Raw genomic sequence first — 13,307 nt, forward strand, 5'->3', positions numbered from 1 at the left:
TTGTAGTTTCATCAGTACAAACACTCCAGATAACTTGTATGACAAATACTGACCTTAAAAAGATAAAAGGAGGCATAAGGAATTGATTTTGGTTGCATCAATGTTCTTGGCTAAAGCAGAGTCATCTTCTGCAAGGAGTGATTTGCAAAGCTTGGAACAGGTTGTTCAGTTTATTTGCTGCCTTCAAGGTGGTAAATTAAAGTATTACCAGTAATATAAGTACAAGCACAAGGTTACAGATTTCATTATCTGAAATAACCTTTTTCACCTCATCCTCTTTTTTTCCTCCTTCCTAACAAGCTCTCACAAAAACTAAGTCTTGAATATTCGACTGGAACATAGTCTGCACAAAAAAACAGAAGTCGTGTCTACAACTTGGCACTAAAAACTTCTCTTAACTTTACACCCTCTAAAGCTCAGTATCATGTAGCAGGTTCCATTTAAAAAGGTGGTTTTATTTGCGAATATTCTTAACTGTTAGAAGAAAACCACGACAAATTGTGGAATCTACATTTGAGGCTTGACTGCATTTTTGTTCCAACGAGTAACATTGGTCAGCAGCTGAATCCAGCACATGCTATTTCTGAGTCTCTTTTTCTGCAATTTACAAATACAGTACATATTGTACCTTTGGTGGAAACAGAAGTAAAATATCTTTTTCTTCCGCTTTCTAAAGATTTGTGTTTTTTGGAGTTAACATAACATCTGGAACTGGAACTAAAAATTGGAAACTATTCAGATCAGAAACAAGCATACCTTTGTCAAGTCTGTATTTGTTCAAGTCCTGGATAAAATTTGCAAGCCAAATTTTCCAAATTATATAGAACCACTATTTTATCCATTCAAAGTTTGGAACCCTCATCACTGCGTAATCTACTATTATTGGCCAGACAGCTGTCTGCCAAACCAAGGAGGAATACTGAAAAAATAAAAGCAACAGAAAAGAACCTTGCTCCCATTGACATCCAGAATCTAAAAAGGGGACACTGCAGGGTTTTTTCCATTCATGGATTGACCTGAACTGTTATTCCCAGAAAAAGTCATGTTTAGATGTTCAAGGAAGTCACCCTTTTGTCTGCATTCGTCTAAACTGGTTTATGCAGAAGTAGGACAAATCTTCAGTTTCCTCTGCAGTTTTAAAATTGTTGAGCATATCATGGGGGTGGGGGGAAATCCACGCCTATTGCATTTAGAATAACAACAGGAAAATTGTTGCCATGTACTCTGCATCACAGAATGTGAAACATCCAAGTATATTTTTTTCCTGTCACATCCCCCAACCCTATTTTTAAGCACTGCCTTCTGCACTTACCCATTTTGGCGAAGCCCAACAGCAGTACCGAGTAAGAGACTACTTCAGTGCCACTTCTGCTTATTCTAAAATCAGAAAATACCAGAAATCTCAATAGACAGGCTGTTTCCCACTTTTGTGGGTACAAGCAGAGCGCCATAATCATTCTCACAAAGAAACTGTTGTGAGTGCTGTGTGGAATATGGTGAACACTGTCATGGAGTTGGAGCACTTGCTGGTGAGGCTAATGATATTAGGCAAAATGCAGGTTTGTACTTTAAAGAATCCTTAATCAAAATGTGAAACCTCACTGACAAAGCAGTGAACCTGCTGTTGAAGTGAATGTGCCTGTGATAAGAATCTCTATTTCTATGATGACATCTTCTCAGTGACTTGCAGAGTGATTTGCCTCAGAACCTGGTTGTCAGAGACTTCTGAAGTGAGCTTCTGGCAGAGGTAGGGGCATTGTGGGCTTTTGCATGAGAAACACTATAAAGCAATACTCCTCTTCCTTCAGTGCATATCATTAAAGGTTACCCATACCATTAGTTTTCTTGGCTCAGGATTATAAACTGTAAATGCTTACAGCATCTTCCACTCCTAGGGGCAGCAGCACACGGACCACAGCTTTGTACACCTGGAGGAGGTGAGCATCCAGAGCAGCAATCTGTGATGGGTCTGCAGAAGTTGCTTGGTACATCTTCAAATAGCAGGTGGTGTGTGGGATCTGTGTCAGCCTTTCTTGAGTCACACTGTTCTTAATTTAACACAGAGGAGGACTGGAGGCTGGTTGTGGTGCCAGTGGATCACCCACGTGTATGCAATGGGTCTCTGCCTTCCAATTCCTTCGTTTCCGCACCGTGTTGGACTCGAACCTCCCAGTGCAGACCTGTGAAGTACTGCTGCTTACTTGTTCTTAGAGAATTTTTCACCTTTCTTGTGGGCTTTACTGTCCACATTTAGAGTGGGACTCTCTGTATCTTGGGAGCTTTGACCATCACTGAGGTTTGATGTAAATTTATCAGTTTAAGCTCCCTCAGAGTTCAGTGCAGGTTCTAATCTCCAACCAGCACCAAATGTAAAAGCTGACTTGTGAGATTGGAGAAAGCTGGGTTTAGCAGCCATTTTCAAAGCATTAGGTTCCAGAGCTCGGTGGTGGTGTCTGTCTGAAGCCAAATCCCTAATCCCCAGTAGATGGTATATTTGTATTTAAGCTGTCATGTGCGTTGTGGTTCTTGAATAGCAAATTGCAGCAGAAGCCTCAGAAGAACAAACAAGTGGTTATGAACAGTATATTGCTTTTGGGAAAATCACATGTATATTTTAACATCCGTTAAAAGCTGGGGTGAGAACCTTCCTGAGGTCAGGAAGATGTGGGGGTTCAGACTGCAGAGATTTTATCTGCTTAACATTAGCTAGTCAGGATTGCATGAGGTTGCAATCCTCAAAACTGTTTGGCTGAACACCACTTGTGCATTGCACAGAGAGAGATTGCCAAGAACCAGTTTTGCAATAATGTTTAGAAATTTCCTCTAACAATACAGACTAAATAAAAACTGCTTTATGCTCTAGTGAATCATGCTCTTCTCTAAATGTTTTAAGTGCTTGCAAGTCTCATCGCAAGTTGATGTGTCCCCGAATCACAGCTGATATTTTGGGTTCTGTTTAGTTTTTTAGTGGATCTTTAAATATGTTCTGTATGCTGCTTGGTGGTCCTTGTAGTGTTGTCAGCTCACATGGGCCCAGCTGTTGTCCTTTCCAGCTGCTAAAGCTGCTTTAGAAGATGAAATATGTTGTTCTAGGTAACCAATTTCAATATTTGCTACAGCACTACCAAGGGCAGTCTGAGAGAGCCATTGCATGGTGCACCAGAGTGGCATTTGTGTGGTGTGCTTAATGGTTGGTCTTGGGAAAAGAGAGAAAGTTTGAGAAACCCTCCTTTAAAATAATGTGTCCACATAAAAGTGGTTTTGAACACACGTAGCTTGCTTCCAGGATCTGCAGAGATGCAGGTGCACTGAAGTATGCACACTGAATCCAATGATGTGGCCTTTTTGACATGTGTTTTTTGGTTTGTTTTTTTTTTTTTACTTGAAGTAGGTAATATAAATAGAAACAGGACAGAAGAATAATATATAAGTTCAGAGCATGTTGTTAGAGATTTTAAAAATATTTAATTGCCACCCAGCTAAATAGAACAAAATTGTAAATTTCATATTTTTGTAAAGCACCTTTGCTGGAGTTCCTTAGAACATGCTCTTCAGAGAAATGCTTTGGCATCTCTTGACCAAGGGAAATGAACTAATTTCAGCCAGTGGAATTGAAATGGTGTATAATCAGTGCTATATTTTGTTGTTATTGCTAACATTATTATTTAAAAAATAGGCTGCCAAACAAAACCAGTGAAGTAACTCTTATCCTCCTAAAACCCTGTTGTTATTGTGTGTGTGGGAACCATATGCAATGCGAAAAATATAACAAGATCTTCAAAAGAATTGTTGCTTGTTTATTTAAAAAACAAAACAAAAGTAGCTCAAAGTTTATTTAACAATATTTTAACATTACTATTTGATAAAGCTACTAAATTCATCTGTTTTGGGAGAGCAACAGAAACAATGATGTGAGTTACTGGGAAGTAATCACTTTAAAAAAGAAATACTTTTTAAACTCAAAAGTACTTTGTGTAAAACCTGGCATAAACGCTATCAGTCCTAGACGCCCTTAATCAAGATTTTCAGTGAAACAGATATGGGGAGTTCAGTCCACTGATCTTTTTTGCTCTTTTTTTTTTTTTTTTTTTTTTTTTTTAATTAGTTTTTGATTTTAAGACACATAGAAGAAACCCTTTTCTTGAGGCAGGAGTTAACTGTACAAAATCCATACCTGGGGAATAGCTATCCAACTGCTATTAAAAGTCACCTTTTGCAGGCAGTTTTGTAGCTTCTGTAGTGTGGTTCAGGATCTTCAGAGCATGTTCCTCTCTGCATTGTGTCTGCATTCTCTTCCCCATCAATGAAAGTCACAAAGCCTAACCTAATCTAGTTTCTTTGGTGTGTCCTTTCCCCACTGGCTAAGAAAAACTGAACTTCCTCCTCTTGTGGAAGCGTTTGCTGACTGGTCAGTTGTTTTACTATATTTTTATCTCACAGCCTTCCCAGCTCCTATTCTTGATAAGAACAAGCTTCATGTGTTCTCTAAACCCACTTAAACCATTTTTATATACTTTCTGTGGACCCTGTCCAGTTTGCTGCTGCTAAACCAGATGTCCTTTAAACCTGTGTAATTTATTTACATAACCCATTTCCAAGTATATTCATGGCTAAAGCCACGTCACTCCTTGTAGGTACATTAGTGGATGAACAGCCTTGCTTCTACTGTAGCAAATAGATCTGAGCATGGAGATCCTGTCTGTCTTCTGGTATTCTGTGGTGATACTCAAGATAATGCTTAGCATAAACAAAACTTCTGCCAAATATGTTTTATAATATGGGATACTAGCGTGGACTGGATTACTGCACACTGGTGTATGCCTGGTGTGACCATGTGAATAATTTAAATATAGGCTGGTAAAGAGGAGAGTTTACAAAAATTGCCTGCTGTACACAATGTGTGTAAATGGATGATACTCTTGATGGTCTCATCCTGAATTTCAGACCTCGATTCCATGTAAAATCAGATAAAATAGAAATTCATCCTCCTTATTTGGTAACCAGAACACCTCATGGATTGGAAAGCAAAATTCCTATCAAATGAATTGAACAGGAGGGTTAGAGGAATGGGATATAATTTGGAGGAGTGTATTTTCCTCTTCAAGTAGTGCTATAAACCAGCCATCACTGGGAGGATCAACTTACAGAGAGGAAAAGCCGTAGCCATTGAGGAATGAAAAGCAGAGCACATCCCTGAGCCTTTTGCTGGAGTATCTTCAAGTCACTTACTTCAGCATGAGTGGCTTCACTGCAGCCTTTTGAGAGATTTAATAGCAGAAGAAAGGGTACATTTGTAGCAGAAATTATTTCTGCAAATTGCTGGGCTGAGGTTCTTGCTCAAGGCCTTTGCTAAGGGGGAAGAAAAGTGTTGGAGTAAAACCAAGGAGTCCTGATGTCTTTTTTAGTCTTGTCCCCTAAAACTGATACCACCTACCTCAGTGTTGGAGTAAGAATATTCTGTAATTTGGTTATTACACTGGGAATTCACTTTATTGTCAATAATGTGTTTTGAGGATGACAGCCATAGCCCTCTGTTCTTCAGAGGACTCTACCTGGCAAGCTGAAACTTGGGGTGAGTACATGCAGTTAGTACAGGAAGATCAACATTCAATCTTACCTTTTGACATTGATTATTTCCCAGCACAGGAAGGTCATTGATCTGCTGGAGAGTCCAGAGGAGGGCACCAAGATGATTAGAGGGATGGAGGACCTCTCCTACAAGGAAAGGCAGTGAATTTGGGTTGTTCAATATGGAGAGAAGGAGGTTATTGTTGACCTAGTTGTACCTGGAGGGGCCTACAAGCAAAATGGAGAGAGACTTTTTACAAGAACATGTAGTGACAGGACAAAAGGAATGGCTTCAAACGGAGAGTGAGTTTGGATTGGATATTAAGCAGAAATTGCTTTACAGTGAGAGTGGTGACACCTGCAACAGGTCACCCAGAGAAGCTGTGTGTTGCCCATCCCTATCAGTGTTCAAGGCCAGGTTGGATGAGGCTTTGAGTGACCTATTCAAAGGTTTCCCTGCCCATGGCAGGGGAAATTGAAAATAGCTGATCATTAAGGTCTCTTCTAACCCAAACTATTCTGTAATTCTATGACATCCGAGGTCTAAGCCTTCATATGCTCCAGAGAGTTGTTGCTGGACAAGAGGGATCGCTTTGTGTTGTAGAAGTGGTTTCTCCAATTATTTAAGGCTGTCAGGACCCTACTTACACAGTCTTGTTTCGGCACAGCAGCTATTTTTAAGTGTAGAGGGCTGATGCATGGTAATTCCATATCCTGCCTAAGAGTTTCCATAACATGGTGCAGCCTTGGGTGCAAAAGTTTTGACATGTTTGTTTTTTACCATCTTGCATGCCTGTGGTAGGGGTGTGTGGGGGTTTTTTGCTCTTTGGTAATAAATGTTTTTGTGGTTTGGGACATTGATTGCTGCAAGAATTATGCTGTTCTCTCTGTCCAGCTGTACAGATGGCTTAACCACAGAGGTCTCCATTGCAATTGTCCTGTTAAGGATTGAAATAATATTTAAAATATAAGTTGGTGCACATGCTGTAATTTTGGATGGCTATTTTCGCTTGTATGCTTATTAAAATGAGACCCTCATTTTATGTTTTGTGCCAGGTTCCCAAGATCCTCCATCGCTTTTCTCAAAATCACAGTTAAAACATTTCCATGAACTTCAGCCTAGTTAACTGGTTTAAGGATTGGTTAGTTAGGATTTTCTCCTGTGCTATACATAGGATTTGTGTTTGTTCTGTTCTTCTGGTGCTTTCAAGGGTAGAAATCATGCATGTGCCTCAGTATTCTCATGTCTTTCTATTTTGGCTTTAAGAGGAAGGAGACAAAATGTAGGCATGTCAACAAGTATGGAGCAGTAGTATAAATATAACTTTTTAAAACTCTTGCTCAACATGTCTCAGAACTGTTGCAGCTTTGAAAAACCCCAACCACTGATGACAAATGCACTGTTGATTATCATTCATGATCATCTTAGTCTTAATATGTATGTTGATCCCTGTAAAACTGGTTTTTAGAAAGCTATTACTGAAACTAACAGTAAAGACCATGTAGTGCATTTTTTAGTTGTTTGTTCCATGTCAGTTTGCTGAGGCTAATGGGTACCCCCTGAAGCACTTAATAAAATTTAAGTGCTCTAAATGGGCACAATTAAAACAATGGAAGTTAATGACTGAGTTCAGAAACTGATACTGTTTATGGTGCTCAACCAAATAAATTATACAAAAGTGTACAAATCCTCCAATCTTAAGTTATGTCTGCACAAAACAACTTTACTGATGCAGGGAAAACAATTAAAATTTAGTAATTGGCCAGAAACAAAGAAGGAGCATTTAAAGGTTCAAAGGTTCAAAGCTGGAAATTTAACCCTTGCTTGATTCCTACCTTGCATGATCAAGAGTGTTTCCTTTTCTGCAGTTAATAGACTGATGAGAAGCTCTGTTTTCACATGGTTGTACAATAGGCTTCTGTGTAGATAGCTCACTACATTGTCAAGTCAAGGGTGTGTTTTCCAGTTAGCAAAAAACCACAGGAAAATTAGTGGGTTTTTGCACACAAATAATATATCTTTTTAGAATGAAGTGGTTTTGATCAAGTACTGCACAATCCAAGTAAGGTTGTAGAATGGCTGCAAGAAGAAAATCTGCAACTTTGTATAGTGCAGGCTGTTATCTGTTTAGAGTTTATTTGAAAATCTGTGGGATTTCAGGTTCTTTTTTTGTTTTGTCCAAAGACTGTGAACTGCAGCTATCTACAGATGTTTTAAATATTGCCTATTATGGAAAAAAAAGAACTGTTCTAATTTTACTGAAAAAGAATACTTTTCTTTTGTGACTACATTAAAATGTCATTTCAGTAGACTGGCTATAAACAGTTTATCCTCCATGTTAAGCATTCATCCTTTCACTGTTTATTCTTCTGATTTTTTCAACATAGGAACTGGTGTTTCCCTTTTCAAGCAATTTGCAGTTGTCAGGAGTATTGCTGATCAAAATAGAGCATAGCACTCAGTGTTCCTTTGAATCTCTTAACCTTCTAACCATGGAATAACTTCTCAGGAAAGGGATATTTCCTCCTGTGAAACAAATAAGCTCATTTGAAGGTAAATGTAGTCAGCTATTGCTGCTTTTTTTGGGTCTCCCCCGTCCCTCTACTCAGAAACTCCTGTTAACTTGACTTCCAGTTTGCCTTGTCAAGAGTGGTGCTGTAAAGGATTGAATATATCAAGGATAGGAGTGCTTTGTGGACCATCAAGCCCAGTTCAGGACTGAGAAGACAGCATGATTTGGAAGACTGGTCTTCATATTCTTGGAAATTGTTTGGATTCTGCTTTCATATGGAATTCAAAATAAACTTGTATCATGTATGGATGAGATGACTGAATCTCTAGTGTGGTTTATTGATGGCACAGAAAATTAAGTGTTCTGTCAATGCCATTTGTTTTGATGCTTTTTGAGCTTTGTTTGTCATTCTCATGCCTTAAAAACCCTGTTGGTTGTCATTTTGTAGAGTATGACTATCTTTTGAGTTGCTAAACTGTCGAGTTTAGTGATTTTATGAAACTAAATGCTGTGTGTCTGTCTTTCTAGAAACACATTTGTTGTCTTGGTTGCCTCTTTCAGATTTACTGCTTACTAACTGGGAAAGCTGAAAATTTGGAAAAGTTCTGTGAACTTTTTTTAGGACATCTTGGCAACTGTATTTCGTGAAAGCTGCAGAGTTACCAGAACTAACTTTGCCTGCTCATGAGCCATCACATTCTGACCTAAAGTGATAAAATACAAGACAGAGCATTGAAGTACTTTTCTGACTTTTGCTTTATTTCTTTTATTTATTTAAGAGACATGGGGTTTCTTCAGCAGCATTTCAGGCAAGACTTGCTATAGAGAAGCAGATCACTGTTTTTTGTTAGAGTTTTTTCTTCCTTGTTTGTTTGCTTGTTTGTTTTTGTTTTACCAACCAATATTGTTCTAAAAGGGCTCTGTAACCATTTTAGAAATAAAATTTGGGATAAAAAAATAGGCTGGTGGAGAGGAGCAGAGAAGTGAATATAGTTTTCAGAATCAGAGTTGTGCCTTCTCTTTTTGCCTTTTCCTAAAGGAGGTGGAATACTTGTTCTTAAAGGGGATGAAGCCTGACCATTTTCCATAATCAATCAGTTTACATGAGTGTATGGTGCAGTGAAGTTCTAACACAGCTGCAAGCAGGGCAGTGTGATTTCCCTGCTGGGTGCTCATGGCCAGCACAATGCAGCTGCACTTCAATCAGGACATCTCTGAAGAGCAGAAGTGACAGAGGGCACGGTAGTTAATGTGTTATCTGCGTGCTGCTGCCCTACTGTGTACATCAGCAGGGAACAATCTGTTGAAAGGGATGGGGAGCTGGGACAATGTTGATACTGATTGGATTAGACATTTTTGATGTCTGATCTTCAGTTAAGAAGCTGTTGAGTTCCTCTGCTCTTAATTGGACTTGATATTTCAGGTTTGTTTTTCCTTTGTAGTAGCATTAATAATGCCTTCAGCATGGAAATGTCTAGATGAAAATCCATCCACTCAGATTCCTCTAAACAAGGTTTTGGGACAATATTTTAAAAAATTTTTACATAGGCTTTTTACAGCTTTGATCTTTGCCTGGATGTGGGGCTGGTTTTGTGAGGCAGTGTGCATAGTTTGAGAAGGTCTCTGCCCCAAAAGCATTTGTAACTTAGAGCCTGCTAACATCGAACTTCCGAAGAGTTCAAATGGTTTGATACAGTGCCACTTAAAACAGACGTGGCTATGGGGAACCAATGAGCTGCAGAGAAGAAAACAAGCACTTGGTATTTTAGACTTTTTTTGTCTGTTTGCAATAACTAACCTGCTGGACTTTCCTGATACTGTTCCTAGTGTTTTTAAAGATCACTGAGAGAAGGACTTGGCAAGCCAGCAAAATTAAATAGGAGGGATACTGAGACTTCATTTCTTAACAAGTAATTTTCCTCAAGCTGTATAAACGTTCTTGAGTTAAATATTGTAGAGAACAAAGATACTACATCTTCAGTGAAACATTAATGATAACAATTGGTTCTTTTTGCTGTCCAAGACCCTCACTAAAACCACCAGGTGATGTAAATTACATCAGCATACTCTTCCTTCAAAAAGCAAAATAAAACAATCTCTTTCCTGACTTAGGAGGGGGAAAAATACCATGGAGAATAATAATAAAAACTCTGAACTTTTATGCATGTTTTTGAGTTCATCTGGAGTTGAGTTCTATATTCTGACTGAGGTCTTTGGCCTGCACATAAACATGTTATCTCTTGTCAAGGATGTGCAGAGGCACACTCACCAGTGAGAATGTAGCCAGAGACAGAATTCATGAGAAAGGCAATGGCATCTGACAGGGCTGCCAGTGTTGCAGACCTGCAATTCAGACACTGTATAAACTGTCTTCTTTTTGAAAAAGTGCAGGAGGAATTGAATCTAAAAGACAGTATCAAGAAGTAACTCTTATATATTACATGCAGTAACATGAAACTGAAGATATTTATATGACAGGCTTGAACCACAGGAGATATAAAATATGCTGCTCTATTCAATGTGTTGTTCCTTGAGTAGCAGATGATTAGACCTGTGCTGACTGTGCATTGGAGACAGCACATCCAATGAAATTGTTGCACATTAAGCTGGGAGTCAGCAGGTGACTGCTGTAGATTTAGAAACGTTGGGGCGAGATTGGGGAAGCTGGAAAACCTTTGTCCTTTTTCTCCTGCCGCCTCTTTCAGCCAACAGCAGTCTTCACAAACACCCACAACCCATGTCATTGTCTGCCTTCAAACTGTCTTGAATTTCTCCTGCTGTGGTGCAGGAGAGAAGACAGGAGTTCTGAAGCTCTGTCACGGTTTTTGCCGTTTGGGAGGGTTCTTGGTAGGAGCATTTCAGGGCGTTGTGTCTAGTGCTGTTAGCTTTCAGCCTGCTACTGAAAGGCACCAGGGCTTGCTTTCTGTGTGCTGGCTAAATCAACTGGTTGAACCAAGCTTGTAAACCATGAAGACTTTGAAGAATTTGTTCTAATTGGTCTGTTAGAACAACAGAAGGTGGTATTGAAGGTATTGTTGAAAGGTCTTGATTTGAACTCCTACTTATGTGAAGGATGCTATTCACATCCCACAGATAAAGAATTGGGCCTGCTCTTCCATCTCTCTTTTACACCTCTGCCTGACATAGGGAAGGAAGAGGTTTTTGGATACTGTGACACTTCTGTAGTGCCAGCCCTGCTGGTCTGGGAGAAGAAATCCTCCTCTGTGGATGCTAAATGCAAAAAAGCAAGCTGAGAACACAGCCTGTGTGAAACTAAGCCACACAGGCTTCTCACTCTGGCGTGAGAAAGCATAAGAAAGAATCCAAACAGTCCTTGGTAAAGGACAACAATCTTGACAGGTGTTGTTTAGGATCCTTCTTTTTTACTGGCAAGGAACAATCAAGGGTTGGTGTTCCACTTAACCAGTGATGGTGATGTGTTGCTTTAATGACCAATGAGAGTTTTACCTCTCAGACCTTCTTGAACCTGTCTGTAAAAGAATATCAAGAATAATAAACTTTGCTCTCTTGGACAATGCAGCTAAGAGAGTCATGTCGTGCTTCTCTCCGTTCCCAATATGGTGCGACACTCCTCTGCCACGTACATAGTCAGCTCTTGATCATCTGTAGATGCCTGTAATGCTAACATGTTTTCATCTTTTCCTCCTGCAGCATCTCCCTTTCTGCTCTTTGCCAACCGGCGGGACGTTCGGCTCGTGGATGCTGGAGGCACCAAGCTGGAGTCCACGGTGGTGGTCAGTGGTTTAGAGGATGCTGCTGCGGTTGACTTCCAGTATTCACAAGGCATCGTTTTCTGGACAGATGTGAGTGAAGAAGCCATCAAGCAAACTTACATTAACCAAACTGGGAATGTGGTGCAGAATGTCATCATTTCTGGTCTGGTTTCCCCGGACGGCCTGGCGTGTGATTGGATCGGAAAAAAACTTTATTGGACGGATTCAGAAACCAATAGGATAGAAGTAGCTAATCTCAATGGAACATCTAGAAAAGTCCTCTTCTGGCAAGACCTTGATCAGCCCAGAGCAATAGCTTTGGATCCGGCTCATGGGTAAATATTAATTTGGCTTAAATGCTTAAATGGATACGGTGGTGATTTATGCTGAGTTTTCAGTTTTGAAAAGAAAAAGAACACATAGCCTTTTGTTTCACTTCAGATTTTCCCAAGGTATTTTTCTCAAGAGCTGTAACTGAACATATGTTTAAGCTTAAGTATTTTGTGGCAAGAAATGGCAGCCCAGACCTTGAGCCAAAAAGGAAAATACAGCTGGTTCATAGGTGCCAAGCCAAATATTCAGCCAGTATAATTACCTGGCTTATCCCGTTGCACTATGGAAAAGTAATTAATTTTCCAAGCATTTTATTGTTATTATTATTATGATTTTCTCAGTTATCTTGTCTGGTAAGTTGACTTTGATTTTATATGTGATATTTATTTAATGTAGACAGCAACATGTGCAAGTCTGCATGTGTTGAAACAAGAATTCTCATTTGCTATGCTCTGGTAAACAAAATCGGGATGTTTTGAAGTGATGATATTGAATAATAATGTTTGTGCCAGCAAGGAAAAAAATCCAGATGAAACTGTGGATTCTCAATGCTGTAAAGTGACCACGTTAAGAAGCAGTAAGAGTGCAGGCTGCATGTGTCACTTCTAGTGCTCTTAAAAAGACTTGTGTATGTGTATGGTTCCTCCCTCCCTCTTCAGTCCTCCCCAGGGTTTCACATGTGCTGTTTGCTCTCCCTGTGCACGAGCAGTGCTGAGGTTGTGTCCTTTGGGCCTGGCATTTATTGCAGTGATGACTGAAGATGTGCTGAGCTAGATGGACCCTCGTGAAAACGAGGAAAGAGAGCTGAAGTGCATTTCTCGTGTGTGCATGGATCCACACAAGTGAGCTGGTTTGCCACTGATCTGCTGGCATTTTCACAATACTTTCTCAGAGATCACTTGATCTTCATCTAGGATATATGTAGGTAGGTTACTCATCTGCAGGAAAATCTGGCATTAACTGATATTTTCACTGAGTCTGGCTTCTTCGCAACATGATGCTGAATTAATGCAAGGGCTTAAAATAAACCACAAAAATAAAAGTATTTGGTGGTTTATCCTTCTCTGGGAGATGGACAGCTTCTTGAGAAACTACCTGCTTCAAGTGTGTAAGAAGTGAAATTGGAAACAAGACAACAGAGGGCAACTTAAGATCACCA

General features: G+C 39.6%; 1 protein-coding gene across 2 annotated transcripts in view; it reads left to right on the top strand.

The window, feature by feature from the left end:
* The window catches only part of LRP5 (LDL receptor related protein 5), a 131,949-nt gene that overhangs the window by 20,009 nt on the left and 98,633 nt on the right, over window positions 1–13,307 (top strand). For both annotated transcript variants that reach the window (XM_058858801.1, XM_058858810.1), the window contains exon 2: window positions 11,754–12,150. In XM_058858801.1, the coding sequence (XP_058714784.1) occupies window positions 11,754–12,150 (397 nt within the window). The remainder of the gene's footprint in view (window positions 1–11,753; window positions 12,151–13,307) is intronic.

Source organism: Poecile atricapillus, chromosome 1 (genome assembly GCF_030490865.1).
Source record: "Poecile atricapillus isolate bPoeAtr1 chromosome 1, bPoeAtr1.hap1, whole genome shotgun sequence".
NCBI classification, from domain to species: domain Eukaryota; kingdom Metazoa; phylum Chordata; class Aves; order Passeriformes; family Paridae; genus Poecile; species Poecile atricapillus.